At 35.0% G+C, this 18796-nt stretch overlaps 1 protein-coding gene across 1 annotated transcript; it reads right to left on the reverse strand.

Moving 5' to 3' along the window:
• Positions 1-3767: 3767 nt before the first annotated feature.
• Positions 3768-17921, reverse strand: LOC123556872 (uncharacterized). The gene is made up of 5 exons (XM_053543214.1): positions 17781-17921; positions 9789-9984; positions 9061-9141; positions 8572-8679; positions 3768-4979 (listed from the first exon to the last, which is right to left on the reverse strand). Exons 1-5 carry the CDS (start codon positions 17915-17917, stop codon positions 4383-4385), a joined length of 1119 nt encoding a protein of 372 aa, XP_053399189.1. The 5' UTR covers positions 17918-17921; the 3' UTR covers positions 3768-4382.
• Positions 17922-18796: the final 875 nt, after the last annotated feature.

The following is an 18796-nucleotide window of genomic DNA, read 5'->3' on the forward strand; positions in this document are numbered from 1 at the left end:
TGTGTGGACTTATATTATATGGAATCTTTTTTTAGGATTAATTTTCCTTTGTTTTTACAATAAATAACTTATATGATACCTTTTTTGATAATCTGCCAAAAATGCCATCTGAAAACAACTGTAGGTTTTTATTTGTACAAATTTTAATCCAACTGTGTTGTTACAACATATTTTATATATAGTACAATATTGTTATTCATTATTGACAGATATCAGTTCGTTATGGTATACTGTAATAGAGAAAATAAGGTGCCTTCCAGAAGGGGACCCTGTATTGCATGGCAATACTTCATTTACTTAATAAATTGGGGTTAAGAGGAAACGACTGAGATAAATTTTAGTAATACAAATGAATAAAATTTTGGACGAAACGTTGCTTTGCTTGTTTGTTTCCTGTATATTCAATCCATACCGGACACTAGCCTCGTAGGGACACGTATTGTGTCCTAAGCGAGACACATGGCCTGGTGGAGAAATAGGTAGATAACTTCATTTAGTTATTATAAGATCATAAATACAATAATATATATATGCATCACATCTAGTAAGACAATGGTTGAAAAATGAATTATTCTAAATATGTGCAGAAATTCCTACAACTAATTTTACACACAATGCTAAATGTATAACACAGATAATAAACCAGAGAAAGAAATTTTTCATTTAACTTATAAAAGAATCAATGTCAATAATTATTGATAGAAGAAATAAACACAACCATTTTGAATTATTTCAAATATTGACTATGCATTATACATACTGTACTCTCCGCTGGTCTCATACTAAAGTAGCTTAAAAAAACACTTATTTCCAATATAGCCCTCGGCACGTTAAGAAGGGAAGGCACAAAAGCACCGATTAAATATATATGTTGGGTAGAAATCTAACACACAAATGAAAAGTACCATTATGAAGAGGAAATGAAAAAGAGTGTGCATCTTGAGTAAGTATATGAGTAATAACAACAAGTGAATTTAATAGCAACATGAAATAATGTATGATTTCGGTTTGCTCTAGCGAGTACTTTGCATTCTTTAAGATGTGATTTTAAAGCAGATTTAAAACTTTATTTACTTTTTATATATTTAAGCTATTGGGCTGATAATTCCATTCAGAAATTGGCTATTAGAAGAATGTTTGTGACTCAGAAGATGACTTTATAGAAATTACAAATTTGTTTTTGACTACCTTTAGCCTTCAAATGTATTAAAGTTTTGTTTCAAATAGTTTGGACATTTATAATCTAAAATATTAAATGCATGATTCAGATGGAGTTGCTTTGCTGTGTCGCATATTTTGAGAGTTTTGATCTTTTTCTAAACCATCATTATTAATATTACTTATTGTAGGTAAAACTAAAATTTAATCGGTTTATTCTGTTTTAAGAAGCCAGTATAGTTCGATTGCAATGTTTTATTCAGACTTGAATACCGAAATGAACAAGAATAATTTGAACTGCATTGAACAAGGGTAGACTCTGTGGTCATTTTTTGTTTTTACAGTAAAGTTAAAAAAAAATACAATGAATAATATGAATTAAAAAAGAATTAACACTTAACAAGTCCCTTGTATATACAAATAGGACCTTTTCAGAATTTTACTGAAGAAGGAAATATCTAATGAGTTTTCACGTACGTACCCCTATGTCGGCTAAATCATGATAACATTCAAGTCATACATATTTGTTTGCAAAATAAATACCTGTTGTTTCTTTAGGGATTACTTGATTTACTAGTAATTGATTCATTATTAAAACGACGAATACTTGACATGATTTGTCGACATTTAACTAGGATAAATTAAAAAGCAGGACGCGCAATTTTAAAGGAAAACAATAGGATCCATAAATCATGTCAAATGATGGAAAATATTTCATGATGGACCTGTCAATTCTTTACTTATGGGTGAAACAGGTCTCATAAGCGTAAATACGACTAGCTTCTACTGATTATAAAAACATACCGTACGATTTGTTGTGAATTAACTGTTGTTGTACTTTTAGTAGTTCAACCGCCACCCTTGTTTAAGAGCAACATTTAAAAAACACGTTTTTTTCATCCTCAAGTAATAAGTAAGTAGACTCGCCCAGTTTAATCAATCTAGAGGCATAATCGAACTATACGAGCGTCTATTTCACCCGATTTACATTCGGAACATTTTCACGCGTTTCGGGCTTTATCGTATGTTTAACACGGGATTTTTGAGCCGTCCAAACATGTTGGAAATGTTTGTCTCATTGTTTATTCTTTTTAATAAAACTGTTACTGCTTTCATTGTTTACCACTTTTTTTCCACCCTTGCCCGAAAAAACAGTAATGAGTTTGTACACTGTTCAGACAACTGTGCTCTGTTGAAATTTAACCAAACACAAGTTTACCTGCATAAACAGAAAGCATGATATGTCGCCATGCGCGGATCAAGAGAGGGGGGGGGGGCGGGGTGGTACCGGGGGTCCGGACCCCCGCTGGAAAATCTTTAAAAAAGGAAACAAGACAAGAAGGAAAGAAAATGTTTTTCGAAAAAGGCAACATTAGGACTGCATGTAAAGTATATGCGGCTGCTGCTACATACGACCCCGACATAATTCATATTATTTATCTAAAAGAAACTAAGAATTTTACCTTCAAGAAAGCTTGATTTTATCATTTTCCCAAATTTAACAAGTCAGTCCATAAAACTGTCACAGAATGCAAAAAATGAAGTGCTAAATTTCAAAATGTCCAGTGGGGTGTGGGGGGGGGGGGGGGGGGGGGGGGGGGGCAGGGGATCGGCCCCCCTCTGGGAAAATTGGCTGTGTCCGTGCATGGTCACTATACCTGTCCAGTACTGGACATTACGGTAAACGCTTCTTTCCTGCACAAATGACAATTTTGCAACTTCTGTCCGGTTTGTACAAATTTCTGGCCGCGATAAACCATTTGACTTGTTTTAATATGGTTTATCTCATTAACTCTCCAAAATTACCGCATTAACTCACATAATGAAATCTTTCTTTCAGGAAACAGTTTATTTCTCTTGAATGCTATAACTATTCGTGCGACCTGGGGGTATGCGAATATGAGATATGTATTAATGTTACACAATTCTGGAACGGACTTATAACGTTTTATTGGAAAGAATAGTGTTATAAATTTTTTATAGACTGTGGTACAACATAACGTTTAATATTATTAATGTTTCATAAAATATATGTCAGTTCTACAGATTTTTCAATATGTGTATACGAGGGGAAGTTTGCTCTGAATGCAAAACGTTCTCAAACATACAACATGAAAGATACTCGGCAGTGTACTAGCAATTAAACTAACGACTCTATGCAAATGAAAAATATACACGCATTTTATAGGCCTTGTACAAAGTAAACAAATTTCACTTTATCAAATTATTGTTTTTATAAGTACTTCAATACACATATCGGCGATGAATTAATTATAACAAATATTTCAATAAATGCACTAACTCGTGTTTCAAACAATGTAAACGCGAACTTGTGTCAATATTGGGCAACACGTTTTTCGGACAATTTGTTCAGTATTTAGTTTTTACACGTTTTATGCTAGAATAACGTTAACGCATGTTTCTTTCAAGGTATAACATCAGCAGAATCCCTCGGTATCCTGCAGATGTTATAACATGAAAACTAGGTGTTATACCTACATTAAAAAGCTCACAAATGTCTTAACATTTAGTATCTCACACAAAGTAAGACATGCATTCTAACTAAATAAAGAAGACACAAACTATCTCTAGCTCCATAAACAAATCAATACAGAATATATTTTATTAAAGAAAAGTGCTATGTTTAAAGCAAATATAGCAAACTTAATATCTTATTACATGCTTTGCAATATGTTGCAATTTTAGGATAGTTTTTAAATATTTTTCCTTGATTGTTAATGACCCTGCTCAAACACGTTTACAGCTAATGAAAATTATAACATAAAGTGTTTGATAACACTTGAAATAGTCATTAGCATAAAGTCAGTACAATGCGATTTGCCTTACGATACCTTATTGTATCAATGACGCACCAACCCGCAATCTCATCTTCGTATTTCTTTCAATATTTTTGTGGGGGAAAATGAAATCAAATAAACACGTATCACGCGGTCTATATATCATATCTGAAAATTCGGTAGCCATTTCTACTACAACCATTTTATCAGATACAAATATGTGGAATAAAATTAAAACCAAATATAAACGTGTCACAGGTTCAAAATATCACTAACCGTATCTTCCAGGACCATTTAACGCAAGGACAAATATGCTGTAAATCATAATATGTGTTATTGAGTCTATTGTGAGTATATATTTCTTGATGTATTATTGTGTCATCAAATGTTCTCTTGATATTTATCCTGGTGCCAATAAAGTTTACATTAGAAGTCTGTAGAATGACTGGCAGTCCCTACTGCATATCCACGTCTTCCATAGACAGTCTGGCTTGCATTCATTTCGGTTGTTCTTCGTGTTGAATACACGGTCTGTGATTTTTGTGTGTTACCTGGTATCCTAACCTTACTAGAAGAGAAACCATCACTTTGAAGATGAATATTTTGTCTTTGCTGGTCCGGAAGTGTTAATGGTGGATGGTGACGTTGCCCTCCCTGATTACGTGACGTTATTCGGGCGGCTGGAGCTGCTTGCACTGAAGTCTTTTGCAGTGGAGCTTGTGTATATTCGGCATAACCTCTTGTTGATGTCGGCTTATGATCACTTCCCTGTGCAATACCTTTTGCGAGTAGAGCACCTCCCTCATGAAGGTACATTGCTGGCCATACAACATACTCTACATACTTCCCACGTTTTGTGTAATCTTTGAACGTATTCGTATCAAATTCGACAGGTGACTGTGCACTGAGAATCAGGGGTGGATCTTGCACTGCACAAAACCAGCCAATTTCTACACAGCGTGATAGATAATCCTGAACCTCTGTCGCTGGATGGTTGGGTAACAGGATCCTTGACTTTATAATCTGTGTAAATACATTAAGTTAGTCAAACTTTTATTTGTCTACTTCTCTACTTTCTCCACTGGAATCATACATTACAATAAATATCAATTCTATAGAGACGAAGTCTCTTGAATAATGTTTGATCATTAGTAATTTTAAATCTTTCGAACGCTAAAATCTACAACTGTGATACAATTTTCTTTTGCAAACGACATTCATAACATTAACCAAAACAAGAAACAGTGAAATCTTTATGAATCAAACATTGTATAAGTAAGATTTTTTTATTTTGTTTTCCTGAGAATTTAAGTAATCCCGACAGTTTTGGTCATGTTAGTCCAGGAAAACTTGAACTGAACTTTATAATTGAGTATATACACGATACTCTTGTTGTAGTTTCCAGTTCGTAAGGGTTCATTTAATTAGAATCCACTGCATGATACTTTGTCATCTTTTGGGATGTTGTTGTATTTAAGAAAATTCAAAATGGCCGCAATCGTCCGTCATGTCATGTGGTTTACTTTGAAGTGAATAATAAGTAACGTTATTTTCTTGAGATTTATTATGGTTCTATAATGATAATTGTTGTATTTTGTTCATTGAATGGAGTATACACAATACCCGGTGGCTTTCGTTCCGAGGTCCTTGCGAGACATTATGGGAAACGTGAAGTACGATAATATAAAATATTATGTTTTGTTGATGTTTTGTTTGCTGTATCTTCAACTTGAATAAAGGAATTCTCTTGAGAAATAAACTTATGTTATTTTTCAGTAGGCACGCAATCTTTCTTGAGCTATAATTTCTGTTTGTTTTTAAATCCAGTCCATATAATATAATGTGCCTCGATTAATCAATTTCACACACGAGCAGTTCACGGGTGTGGTCATTTTGGTCATTTTATATTTCAAACCGGTTTATTCCTTCACAAATAACTAAGCTGGCAAGTCGACACTTCGTGTACAAAAATTATGTTCATCACATGTTTCAAGAGCTAGCGTTTTCCAGTGATGTTGCCACAGATTCTAATAATTGAGGTTGAAAACGCAAATTTTCACACTGCTTATACAGTCAAACCTGAACGGCTACCCATAGTGAATAAATGGAATGTCTTTGAACATTTGAAGGTAAAAATCAAGAGAAATAATGGTCAAATACAGCTTGATATAGATTATATTGTCATCTTTGAAAGTAAATAAGCCGGAAAATATGATATTGTTAAAGAAATGAATGTTTGCACGTGACTATTAGGTAATTAGATATGATATTCAATGTACTATTTTATGGGCAAATTTTATTTCATAAAACATTTGGTGACCCTCAACACATTTTGTGCATTTCGGTATGGCATATTGTATACATAATCATTAGCATACTTTAGGCAATCAAAGCAAAATCCATCATCATTACGTTGAGCATTCGTTGAGCATATTGGCCTCGTAATTTCGGTAGCTGCATTTGCCTAGCACTATGCATTCCCCTTGCATTGTCTAGTACATGTGCGCTTATCATAAATAGAGCTTCATCATCATAGCGTTGTCTATTTTGTTTCTATCATTTAGGCTAGAAATATATCATTTCATGCTTCATGTCATGATACTTCTATCTCATACAATATGCCATGATATTTCATTAATTATATATATATAACGATATGCTTTGTTATGTTTACTATGCTTTCATTCACCATTAATTTATTTCCCAGTACCAACACGTGTTTTCAATAAATATATAGTAAGTGTGTTTATACTTAAATCTATTAAGTGAATGCATTAAACGTACTGCATTAATTTATAAATGGCAAAGTAAAATTTACGTAACAGAACAATTTGGTAACAATGCTATGTTAACATTACATTATGTATCATGTAAAAGGATATGTCACATGATTGTACTGACTTCAGTAAGTTCTTCATTGAAATGGAATAAAATAAATGAGAATCTGTATCTGATAAATGTACATGCATGCAACTAGTTAAACATACGTAATTAATGGCACTTCAAGATAAATGAATGTTCTGTTACTTGTCAGTTGTCAACATTAAAACAAAAAGAAACGGTAATGAATGTTTATAGGTTACATCTCTTATTTAAAAGTTAGAGTTTTCAAATGATCAATATGAAAAGTATGATGAATACTATTAAATATCTAAACAAGAGGACCATGATGGTCCTGAATCGCTCACCTGTCTCAACATGACCCAGTTTTGAACTGAGTATGACATCGTTGTTTCTATTATTTGACATAGTGACCTAGTTTTTCAGCTCATGTGACCCAGTTTTAAACTTGACCTAGACATCATCAAGATAAAAATTCTGACCAATTTTCATGAAGATCCATTGAAAAATATGGCCTCTAGAGAGGTTACAAGGTTTTTCTGTTATTTGACCTTATGACCTAGTATTTAAAGGCACGTGATCCAGTTCTGAAATTGATCTAGATATCATCAACTTGAACATTCAGACCAACTTTCATACAGATCCCATGAAAAAAATGGCCTCTAGAGAGGTCACAGGTTTTTTTTTATTTGACCTACTGACCTAGTTTTTGATGGCACGTGACCCAGTTTCAAACTTATCCTAGATATCATCAAGGTAAACATTCTGACTAACTTTCATGAAGATCCATTGAAAAATATGGCCTATAGAGAGGTCACAAAGTTTTTCTATTTTTAAACCTACTGACCTAGTTTTGGACCGCACATGACCCAGTTTTGAACTTGACCTAGATATCATCAAGATAAACATTCTGACCAACCTTCATAAAGATCCCATGAAAAATGTAACCTCTAGAGTGGTCACAAGCAAAAGTTTACAGACGGACGGACGCACGCACGGATGGACGACGGACGCTGCGCGATCACAAAAGCTCACCTTGTCACTTTGTGACATGTGAGCTAAAAAGGGTTACATTGTATAACAGTTTTATAATAATACATTCTCTTGAAATAGAATTTAAACTTCAAATGGTTGAATCGTAACGAATTTGCAAAGTTGTCATGTGAATGGAAACACCAAATGGTTGTAAAAGTAGTTTTAAACAAAGATCCATCAAATCTGACTAGTTTAAGATAAAGTTTTAGAACGGCGTAGTTCTATTAAATGCTTGTTTAGAGCAGCTGTACACACTCAGGATAAGATAAAGTGTTCATAGCGGTATTTCATTAAAAAATAGATCGTTTTACATAAGGTTAACATTTGCTGATAAAAAAATCCCTATTGATGACAATGTGTCATACAGCAATTTCTTGTTCAATATAACTCAATGACAGAAAACTGCAAGAAGAACTTGTGTATACTCTACTGTAGTCTCTATTCTCTATTATTCTACTGGACGATATGGTGACTTTTTAGTTTCAAACAGTAAAGGAAGACTCAAATTCTCCTCTGTACATCATTTCAGGAACAGGGGTCACCTAGGTAGAACTATTGTCTTGCAAATGTGAGGACCAGAACAGATTCTAGCCCACCACTTAGTCAGACGTAAGTGATTCGCAGTCATCGACCTTTACAATTCAGCTATAGAGGTCCATTCAGTCTGGAACTCATTTCACAGAAACACATAAAAAAGAACGTTGTAATCAATTGAAATTGACATGTTATTCAAAAATACCTTCTCAACGTCCTTCACAACAGCGGCCGCACGAATTTTCCGAAATTCTTTTATCTGCTGTTTCAATTGGTCCGATAACAGAAGCGTGGTTTTTGGCATTCCCGTTGCCTAAAACAAAGTAACTGTTCATGACACCTAGATTTCCATAAGGCTTTAAATTTTATGTAAAAAGCTGATAAAGAAGTTGCTTATGTAGTCGAAAGGGAGTTAATCAAAACAGTGCATTAGATAATACTTTCTAATACTTTTATCAAATATTCAAACATTATGATAAATTTGCAAGAAAGAAATGTATTGAAAATATGACTTAAGGAGAAAATAATATATTTTGTATTCATGAAAAGAAAGCCACAATTTAGACAAAGGCCTTTAAAGACAAAGCGACATTGAATTTTAGAATTTTCAAGAATTTTATTTACATACTTTTTCTTTTTCGTATAAAGTATGATATTTCCTATATAAAGATGAAATGTTGAGACACTGGCATACCTCTATTGGTGATTCAATGCTTCGTTGAACTCTTTCAAAGAAATTTTCCTCCGACAACCTGCGGCATTCACGGGAAACCCTCTGAAAAGTTGAAGGAACGTTTTGTTGTTGTTTTAATATTTGTATTCTTACGACAGAAATTATCTACAATTACTTTCATATTCATTTTTTGGATTTCCTTTATTGTTTTAACTTTGTCAGTTTATTATGTAATATGTTGCAAAAAAATACATACTCTGCTTATTATTAGTATTGAATGTAGCGGAACATGTACATGTACTTATAAAAGCTATGCTCGTAGGAACTGCATTTAGAATAACCGCTTCCGTAGTTATTCTTTAAAATAACTTATTTTGAATCGAGAAATATACTAAAATGAGCAAAGAGCAAATATTAAGGTATTTTTTATCAAATTTTACATAAATAATTATATTATCATAAATGAATGAATGCGTGAATTGTTACATGTCATTAACACCACGAGGGCATTCTGGCATGGGAGTGCCAGATAGGTTTGGCCGAAAGAGGTAAAATCACCAGAAACGCCAGTTCGTAGTACAAGAATCTTATATTCAGTTTTTTGTTACATGTTTGACATAAAGAGACACGTTTTAAAGTAATCTATTCCATCCTGCAAATTATTCTTCATACTCTTGTAGGAACATTTATTAGTAAACAGAAGTGGCATGCATGCCTCTAGGTCCTATGTGAAAAAAGTTCCTATTTACCATTAATGTATCTAACAATGTCTGAATAACTTGTCGCTCGTCCATCTTTCCTTCAAGAACATCGAATGCATCAGTCCATTGATTGTCATACAATTCTGACATTTTCTCGGCTATCTTAGTAGGTCGGTTTTGGTCACTAAGGTCAGTTATATTTGGGTTTTTATCTCGCAGCTTGCTGGATGCAATAGAACTGAGCCTAATAAAGGAAATATATATACATGTTTTAGAAAACAAATTTCGAAACCACAAGTGACTCCCGATATTGTCCTTTCTTTAAGCACTCCTAGGAAGTAAACAAAAAGGAAATATAGCGATTCCAAAATAATCATAAACTGAACTGAAATTATATGGGTTTTTAAAAATCGGAGGGAGATGTCGTTTAAAGAGTATTCTACTTTTAGCTCTGGCGCCCCCTATGTGCAAACAAACGAAACCGTTTGAACAACTTTGGTAGAGGACCACCTAAGGAGCATCCAGACCAAGTTTCATCAAAATTTATTCAGTGGTTTTGAAGGAGATTAAAGAAATTGTTGACGACGGACGGACGACACTGTGTGATCAGCAACAGCTTACCATGAGCACGAGCTATTAAAATGGTATATGTACACGTACCCATACAAGTATGAAATCGCACCCTATCTGATTAAGACCGACATTTCGGCAACCCGAGTGCTGATGAACTTTATCATGGAATGTATGAAACTGCAAGCATCATAATCATTTTGTTTAGCTTCAGATGATAACATTATAATGAAACAAAAATGTGTTCCATATTTTTAGTAAAACCTGAAAATCGAAACTAGACTCATATGGACACGAATTAGTCAAGAACGCTCTTGTTGGGAACTTTGCTCAGTTGGTAGAGCAAAGGACTATGTATTCGGACAATCCAACTATTTTCCATAATGACAGTGGTTTGCAATTATCTACCACACTTAATTCATATGGGCAAGTTATCAATTGGTTGCGGAGAATATGTCAGTACAGGTACATAATGGTTTCGATTATTAGTTGTTTGGTTACTTAAGGTATCTCTGCACGTTTGATAAACCGGAAGTGATGGCGTAACGTCAATTATCCGGATAATGTAGAGAAAAGCCTGGATTAGGCGTACGGAAATGAAAATCATTTCATGAATTAATGGCAATCTGTGAGTAAATTTAATACAAAAGCAACGTTACTATTTTCTGAAGTTAAAATACCTGACGTTAATTATAAGTACATTGTAATGATCAGTAATTCAAAATAGTGTCTTAAAACCAGGTTGAAATGTGCGGATCACTTTAATCATGGGCAAATATCTCAAAACAAGCACAGAGACCTAAACATTTTATTTCACCATGTTAAGGGCTATAATGTTTATTTACGACTGTGAGAAATTTTATATATTGGCGAATATTTTATAAAAATTGTGATTTTCCCATATAGACTCCAATTATGAAAACTTGGGTGAGGTCCAAATATTTTGAATCAGTCTATCAGGATACGAGTTATATGACCCAGGGAAGTGCCTACGTTATTAGGATCTTGAACAATGAATTGGGTCCAATCGCTGAGGTGACTATGTCTTAGACTAGCTGACAAACGATTTAAAATGTCCTTTGTTAAAACGTATAGCAAGTGAGACCAAATATCTCATACATAAATTTTCCTCTGGCTACCTTGCCTAAATGATTCGTGTACCAATGATTCTTAAATGATTTCAATTATGAGCTCCATAATTTCAGGGATCAGGCTAATCAAATGTTTCAAATTATCAATCTTCAATTAACAATAATTTGCTCAAACTCCTATAGGCTGTAGACTCTATACTTGACTAGTCTTTTTGTTGAAGTCCCTGCCAGACAATGTCTTTGAATCAGTAACATACGAGTCCTATCGCATAGATGCTCGGCCTCTGTCCTCTTAATTGAAGTTACAACTCTATATGAATGTTCTGACTCCTGGAATGCTCAGCGCCTATATGCTTTCATATACAGCATTCACGTATCGTATAGGTATATCACCGATGCCTTGGCTGTACTTCGCCAATAATGCTGAAACCTTTATAAGCTGGAAGTCTCCTACTATCTCAGTAGATTACCAAACTCTGGGTATCTGTCTCAGCTTTCCGATGCTCAGCCTATATTCGCTATCGTCTATAGCATTCAACTACCCTTAAGGTAAAACTCCTATGCGCTGGCCATATAGCTCGAAACCTTGTTGAAATTCTGCAACTCTTCTTTAGTCTATGAACTTCAAATGTTTTCTTTTTAATAATTTATCCGCCCTGACAGTGTAGTTGCAATTACTCCCTTATCAAGATACTGGGATAAATTATTAGCTGAATCCTCGATGTGTCTTCTTCAATCGCTGGATACCGAATGCCCTGTCTGTCATCCATCTACCTATTTATACCTCAGCAGACGTGCTATTTTTAGAACTTGTTTCTGATTGGTCCAAATTTAAACAAAGCGTTTTACAACGAGTAATTGCTCTATCAAATATCTGGTTCCCTTTAACTTTTGTATATGATATAATGTGTGATGCTGGGATCCAGCTATCCACACAATGAACCCAAATTTACAGCAATTCAACAATAATTATAGCAATGACAACATGAAAAGGGAGTCAAGCACTTATCAATATATTAAATAAACAAATTATTCTGACACAGTCTAGCAAATAATCAAGCATATGACTCTCTTATTTATTTGCCGATTTTTTAGTATAGTCTGAAGTTTGAAAAATCAAGGGTAAATCAAATTCTACATTACAGAGAAACTTTTGATCCGAACGTGCAGAACTACCTTAATGAAACAAGAAGGTCATAATGGCTCTAGATTGTTCATCTGCGTTTCACAGCTTACTTGGAAAGTTTTGGTGAAAGGAAGAGAATTACGCAAGGATAATGTCTGTAAAGTTATTAGTTCGCTATTTAACCTGCACTACTGTAACACGCGACCCATGAGTTCGCTATATAGCTTGTACTACTGTAACACATGTTCGTTATTTAGTCTGCACTACTTGTTCACTCTTGTATCTGCACTACTGTAACACGTACTGAAACACGTGTTCGCTATTAAGCCTGTACTACTGTAACACGTGTTCGCTATTAAGGCAGTACTACTATAACACGTGTCCGCTATTTAGCCTGCACTACTATAACACGTGTTCTCCATTTATCCTGCACTACTGTAACACGTGTTCGCTATCAAGTTTTGGTGAAAGGTAGAAAATTACGCAAAGATAATGTCTGTAAAGTTATTAGTCCGCTATTTAACCTGCACTACTGTAACACGCGACCCATGTGTTCGCTATATAGCTTGTACTACTGTAACACATGTTCGTTATTTAGTCTGCACTACTTGTTCACTCTTGAATCTGCACTACTGTAACACGTACTGAAACACGTGTTCGCTATCAAGCCTATACTACTGTAACACGTGTTCGCTACTTAGGCAGCACTACTGTAACACGTGTTCGCTATTTAGCTGCACTACTATAACATGTGTTCTCCATTTATCCTGCACTACTGTAACATGTGTTCGCTATCGAGTCTGTACTACTGTAACACGTGTTCTCTGTTGAGCCTGCACTACTGTAACACGTATTCGTTATTGAGCTTGCACTACTGTAACACGTGTTCGCTATTTCGTCTGTAATACTGTAACACGTGTTCTCTATTCAGGCAGCACAACTGCAACACGTATTCGCTACTGAGCCTGCACTACTGTAACACGTTATCGCTTTTGAGCTTGCACTACTGTAACACGTGTTCGCTATAGAGTCTGTACTATTATAACACGTGCTCTCTATTTATCATGCACTACTGTAACATATGTTCGCTATTGAGCCTGTACTATTGTAAACATGTGTTCACTATTGCAGCACTACTGTAACACGTATTCGCTATTGATCCTGCACTACTGTAACACGTGTTCGCTTTTGAGCCTGCACTACTGTAACACGTTTTCTCTATTGAGCCTGCACTACTGTAACATGTGTTCGCTTTTCAGTCTGCTCTACTGTAACACCTGTCCGCTATTTAGCCTTCCTTACTGTTATACGTATTCGCTAGTTAACATGCACTATTGTAAAATATGTTCGCAAATTTCCAAACTTCTATAGGAATGAATTCTGTTTTCTGGGTTTATGCAGGTTAATTATTTGTAAAATCACATGCAATGGAAAAGGTTCACATATACTTTATACAATGCAATGGCTACACAATTAGAAAGTTTTCAAAAACGTTACACATTGGATTCTCTTTGACTGTTTATCATCTAAAATAGGTTCACAGAAACATTATATTTTTTCAAACAAGAGGGCCATGATGACCCTAGGTCGCTCACCAGAGTAACACACCATATCAAACATGTTTGACCTAGTGACCCAGATTTGGACACCACATGACCTAGTTTCAAACTTGTCTGAGTTTTCAAGGAGATAAACATTCTAACAAAGTTTCGTAAAGATTGGAGCAGAAATGTGGCCTCTAGTGTTTTATATTTTCTTGGATTTGACCTAGTAACCTATTTTTTACCCATCCAGACCTAATTTTTAAATCTGTCCGAAATTTCATGGAGACATAATAATATATTATATTCTGACCAACTTTCATTAAGATTGGACCAAAAATGTAGTCTGAGTGTAAACAAGCGTTTTCCTTCATTTGACCTTGTGACCTAGTTTTTGACCCCCAAATGACCCAGGTTAAAACTCGTCTATAATTTTATGAAAACAAACATTCTGACAAAGTTTTGTGAAGAATGGAGCAAACAAAGTGGCCTCTAGGGTATAAATACGCTTTTCCTTTGATTTAACTAAGTGACCTACATGGCCCAAAGTCGAAATCAGACAATACCTTATGATACCAAACATTCTGACCAAGTTTAATGAAGATTGAATAAAAAATGTGGCCCCTAGAATGCTAACAAGATTTTCCTTTATCTGATCTAGTGCCCTAGTTTTTGATCCCACATGACCCAGATTCAAACTTGGTCTAAATATCATAAATGTGGCATCTAGAGAGTTAACAGACTTGTCCTTTAATTTGCTTGGGTGACCTAGTTTTTGACCCCATATAACCCAGATTCAAACTTGACCTAGAAATCATTCTGACCAGTTCTCGTGTATTTTAAACTTAGAATGTGGTCTCTAGAGTGTTAACAAGATTTTCCTTTGATTTATTCCTAGCGGTCTAGTTTTTAACCCAACATTACCCAATTTCATAATTGGCCTAAAGATCATCAAGATAAACATTCTGACTAAGTTTCATGAAGATAGGTTCAAAAATGTGGCCTCTAGAATATCAAAAGGCTTTCCCTTTAATTTGACTGGGTGACCTAGTTTTTGACCCCACATTACCCAGATTCAAGCTTGACCTAGAGGTCATCAAGACAAATATTCTGACTTATTCTCATGAGTTTCAAACTTATAATGTGATATCTAGAGTGTTAGCAAGATTTTCCTTTGATCCGGCTTTATGACCTAGTTTTTGACCTGACATGACCTAGATTCAAGCTCGACGTAAAAGTTATCAAGATAAACATTCTGACCAAGTTTCATGAAGATAGGATCTTAAATGTGGCCTCTAGAATATTAACAAGTTTTTCCTTTGATTTGACCTTGTGACCTAGGTTTTGACCTCAGATAACCCAATATCAAATTCATCCAAGATTTTATTAAGGGTAACATTCTGACCAAGTTTCATTAAGATTGGGCCAAAATTGTGACCCATATAGAGTGTTAACATTCAAATTGTTGACGACGACGACGGACGACGTACAAAGACGAGCGACGGACACAGGGCGGTCATAAAAGCTGACCTTAAGGACTTCGTGCTCTGGTGAGCTTAAACGCTCACTGAATATTACTGAAATCAAAGATTTGTGAGAAAATAAGCATTTTGCCATACTTATATGGCATTTGAAAATGAATTAGTTTTGAGAACAGTCCATGACCATAACGTATTTTGACCAAAGGTACAGCTTCTTTCACAGTCCTAAGTTATGGTCGTTTTTTTTTTATTTAAGATCGATATTAAAGCAAGTTATAAAATTTTGAACTTATATGAATCACTCTAGACACCTCATTCCTGATTTAATCCACCGCCACGAGGATAATAGAGAAGAGAAGCCAGTATCCCTAGCGCGAATCAAGGGAGGTCCTGGTACCATTTCTCATGTCATTTGGTATGACATCCACGCTCAACCACTCGGCTATCGAGGCGGTTAATTCATTTTTGTCAGATATTTTCCTCTGAATAAATTACAAACTTTCTTGATGAAATGAAACTTGAAATTTACTCTATTTAGAGACTTTCATTTTAGGCCACTTTTGGGCTCCTTTAATAAAAGTACGAAATGTGCACGTTTGTTTTCAAATATCATATAATACATAAAACCAAGTAAACAAACTAATCCCATTGTTACAGTTTAATTCCATATTGGCAACTGAATTTACAGTTACGGACTTTGAAAACGGAAATGAGATGATTTGTCTTACCAGGAAAGAAAAATAATTGACTGTTCAATTTTAATCTACAGTACGTCGTGTTATGCAATAATGACTTTACACAATACCTAATGGCGGCAAGCATTAGGTTGATACATGCTGGACTATCTTACCATCAAGAGCCGACCGTTTGGGTATTCATCGGTCAACAATGTATAAACTTTATCAACGCTGTCAAACTTACGGGTCAGGTCATGACAGGCGGTGGTCTGGTCAAAGGAGAGCAACGTGAGCACGTCAAGATGTTAATATCCGTCTACAACAAATTCCCTACCAGTTTCGAACAGCAGCAGAAACGGCGAAAACAATTCTAGGACGCTGATGTTAAAGAGTTTCCCGTTTTCAATGTCGTCAACCCTACCGCGAACTACGGCGTCCTCCTCATCGTCTTCGATTTGCCAGAACTCGATGGACAGCGGCCTATATTCGCTGATCATTGAATATATCGGTTATTTTAATGTTTTCTGATGAAATGCAAATCTTGAATGACTCAAGTGATCGGAGACAACGCCTATAGCATTGATGTGGAAATAGGAATCACCGGAATCGACAAGACAAACATTGCTTTCTAGGAGGTAGGTCGTAGAGGACGAAGCGCTCCGATGGGGTGTAATGCTAAGATGAACGCAAATACAGTGTTGAAGCCCAGATGAGTCATTATTGTGAAGTTGTTATGGAATAAAAACAAAGAGATATAGGCGTTTGTTTAACAATTTGGGCAGTTGTGTAATCTTATTCTCTTGAAAAATCATGTTATAGTGTTTTAGTACTAAATTAACATATTTTGATATGGCATCCATCTAATGAATAAATCTTTAAAACGGTGCAAAACACTTTAAATATTTCTTTTGCTTTCGTTACAAGAACACCAGACCCGATCACTATATTACATTGTGGGCTAAACTGAAATCTTCAAAGAATATTGCAAACCCGTCCACTTAGCTCAGTAGGTAGAGCGTTGGTCTACGGATCGCGGGGTCGTGAGTTCGATCCTCGGGCGTGGCGTATGTTCCCCGTGACTATTTGATAAACGACACTGTGTCTGAAAGTCCTCCACCTCTGATTCATGTGGGGAAGTTGGCAGTTACTCGCGGAGAACGGGTTTGTACTGGGACATAATCCAGGAACACTGGTTAGGTTAACTGCCCGCGTTTACATGACTGAAATACTGTTGAAAAACGGCGTTAAACTCAAAACAAACAAACAGAAAGAGAATATTGCGAGTATTTGTGTTCTAGATTATGTGCGATTTTGACGAGTTATTATGTCTGCTTGATTTGAACATGGATATCTCGTTGGTAGCTATGAATTACTTTGCAAGGAAGTTAACCTAGTCTTACGTGTCATTCCACGGCGTGACATGTTTAAGCACGTCAGAAGCAATGTTCAAATGAATTGGAATATATAACTATGAATATCATCAATAAAAGCAATCATTTTGGAAGATGTCATTATTGTGGCGATAAATCAGAAGTTTATATAAGCATTCAATACCTTTTCAAAGCTTCTTCTTTTGCCTGCTTTTCCTCTTCGTATTTTCGCTGAAGATGTTCTTTTTCAGCAAGGTATTGCTTTTCAAGCTCATCCTTTGATCGAATGATTTGTTTTAAACTGAAACAAAAAATTATCATCTTACATAAGGTAATGGGCCCATGATGACAATTGGCAATTTCTGTTTGATCACATATTCCCGTACGATATTACATCATACGGCCGTACCAGAAGATTGCTTTGTCAGAATTATCAGAGAATGCCAAAATTGCACACAGATAACATGTTAACAAACGGAAAATTACGATTATCATTACGGGTTCACTACCTTAACCCTACAGAAACATAGTCTCTGTTAAAACACTTTTACGCTAGAATGACGTCACATTAACGTGCGGTGACGTCAATGTTATTGTTGCGACCAAGAAAGGGGCATATTAGAATCGAAATAATTTATATCAAAACCGTATTTTAACACTATTTATACACTTGGGCGGTAATACGTCGTACAAATAATTTCACTCGAGCTGCGTTCTCGTGAAATTATTACGCCCGACGTATAACCACCCATCGTGCATAAATAAGTGTTAAAGCACTCTTTTGCTATAAATCATTTCTTAATTATGAAATAACAGAATGTTTTTTCCTTTATAAAATTAAAATAAATCAAACGATTCGCATTCTTAGACAAAAGACGATGGAGATACTATAACAGTAACAGGGCAAGTAAAAATTGCAAGTCATTGTTTTGCTCCTGACGAATGAATGGCTGTGAACATTTTGAATTGTATATATCATAGCATGAAAATATTAGAAACATATCATTAGATGTTGGTTCCATTGTGCAGATTGAACTTGCAATATTGATATAAAATGCTGAATTCTAATATTTATATTGTCATTTCTGAAAACTCACAACTGATAATGTTGTAATACTTATTTATGTCTGAAAGATACTTACTCATTTTTGTTTCTGAAATCAAAAGGAAGAAATGAAAATAGAATGTTCGCTATTGCAG

The sequence above is a fragment of the Mercenaria mercenaria genome, chromosome 5 (genome assembly GCF_021730395.1).
Source record: "Mercenaria mercenaria strain notata chromosome 5, MADL_Memer_1, whole genome shotgun sequence".
NCBI lineage: Eukaryota > Metazoa > Mollusca > Bivalvia > Venerida > Veneridae > Mercenaria > Mercenaria mercenaria.

What these genes read in the sequence shown, in the direction of transcription:
- LOC123556872 (XM_053543214.1), bottom strand. Translation starts at nt 17,917, where the DNA reads ATGATAATTTTTTGTTTCAGTTTAAAACAAATCATTCGATCAAAGGAT. An exon ending in AAAGAAGAAGCTTTGAAAAG is followed by an intron (nt 9,985 to 17,780) that starts GTATTGAATGCT and finishes TTCCTTTATTAG; the next exon opens with GCTCAGTTCTATTGCATCCA. An exon ending in TTGTGAAGGACGTTGAGAAG is followed by an intron (nt 4,980 to 8,571) that starts GTATTTTTGAAT and finishes GTATTTACACAG; the next exon opens with ATTATAAAGTCAAGGATCCT.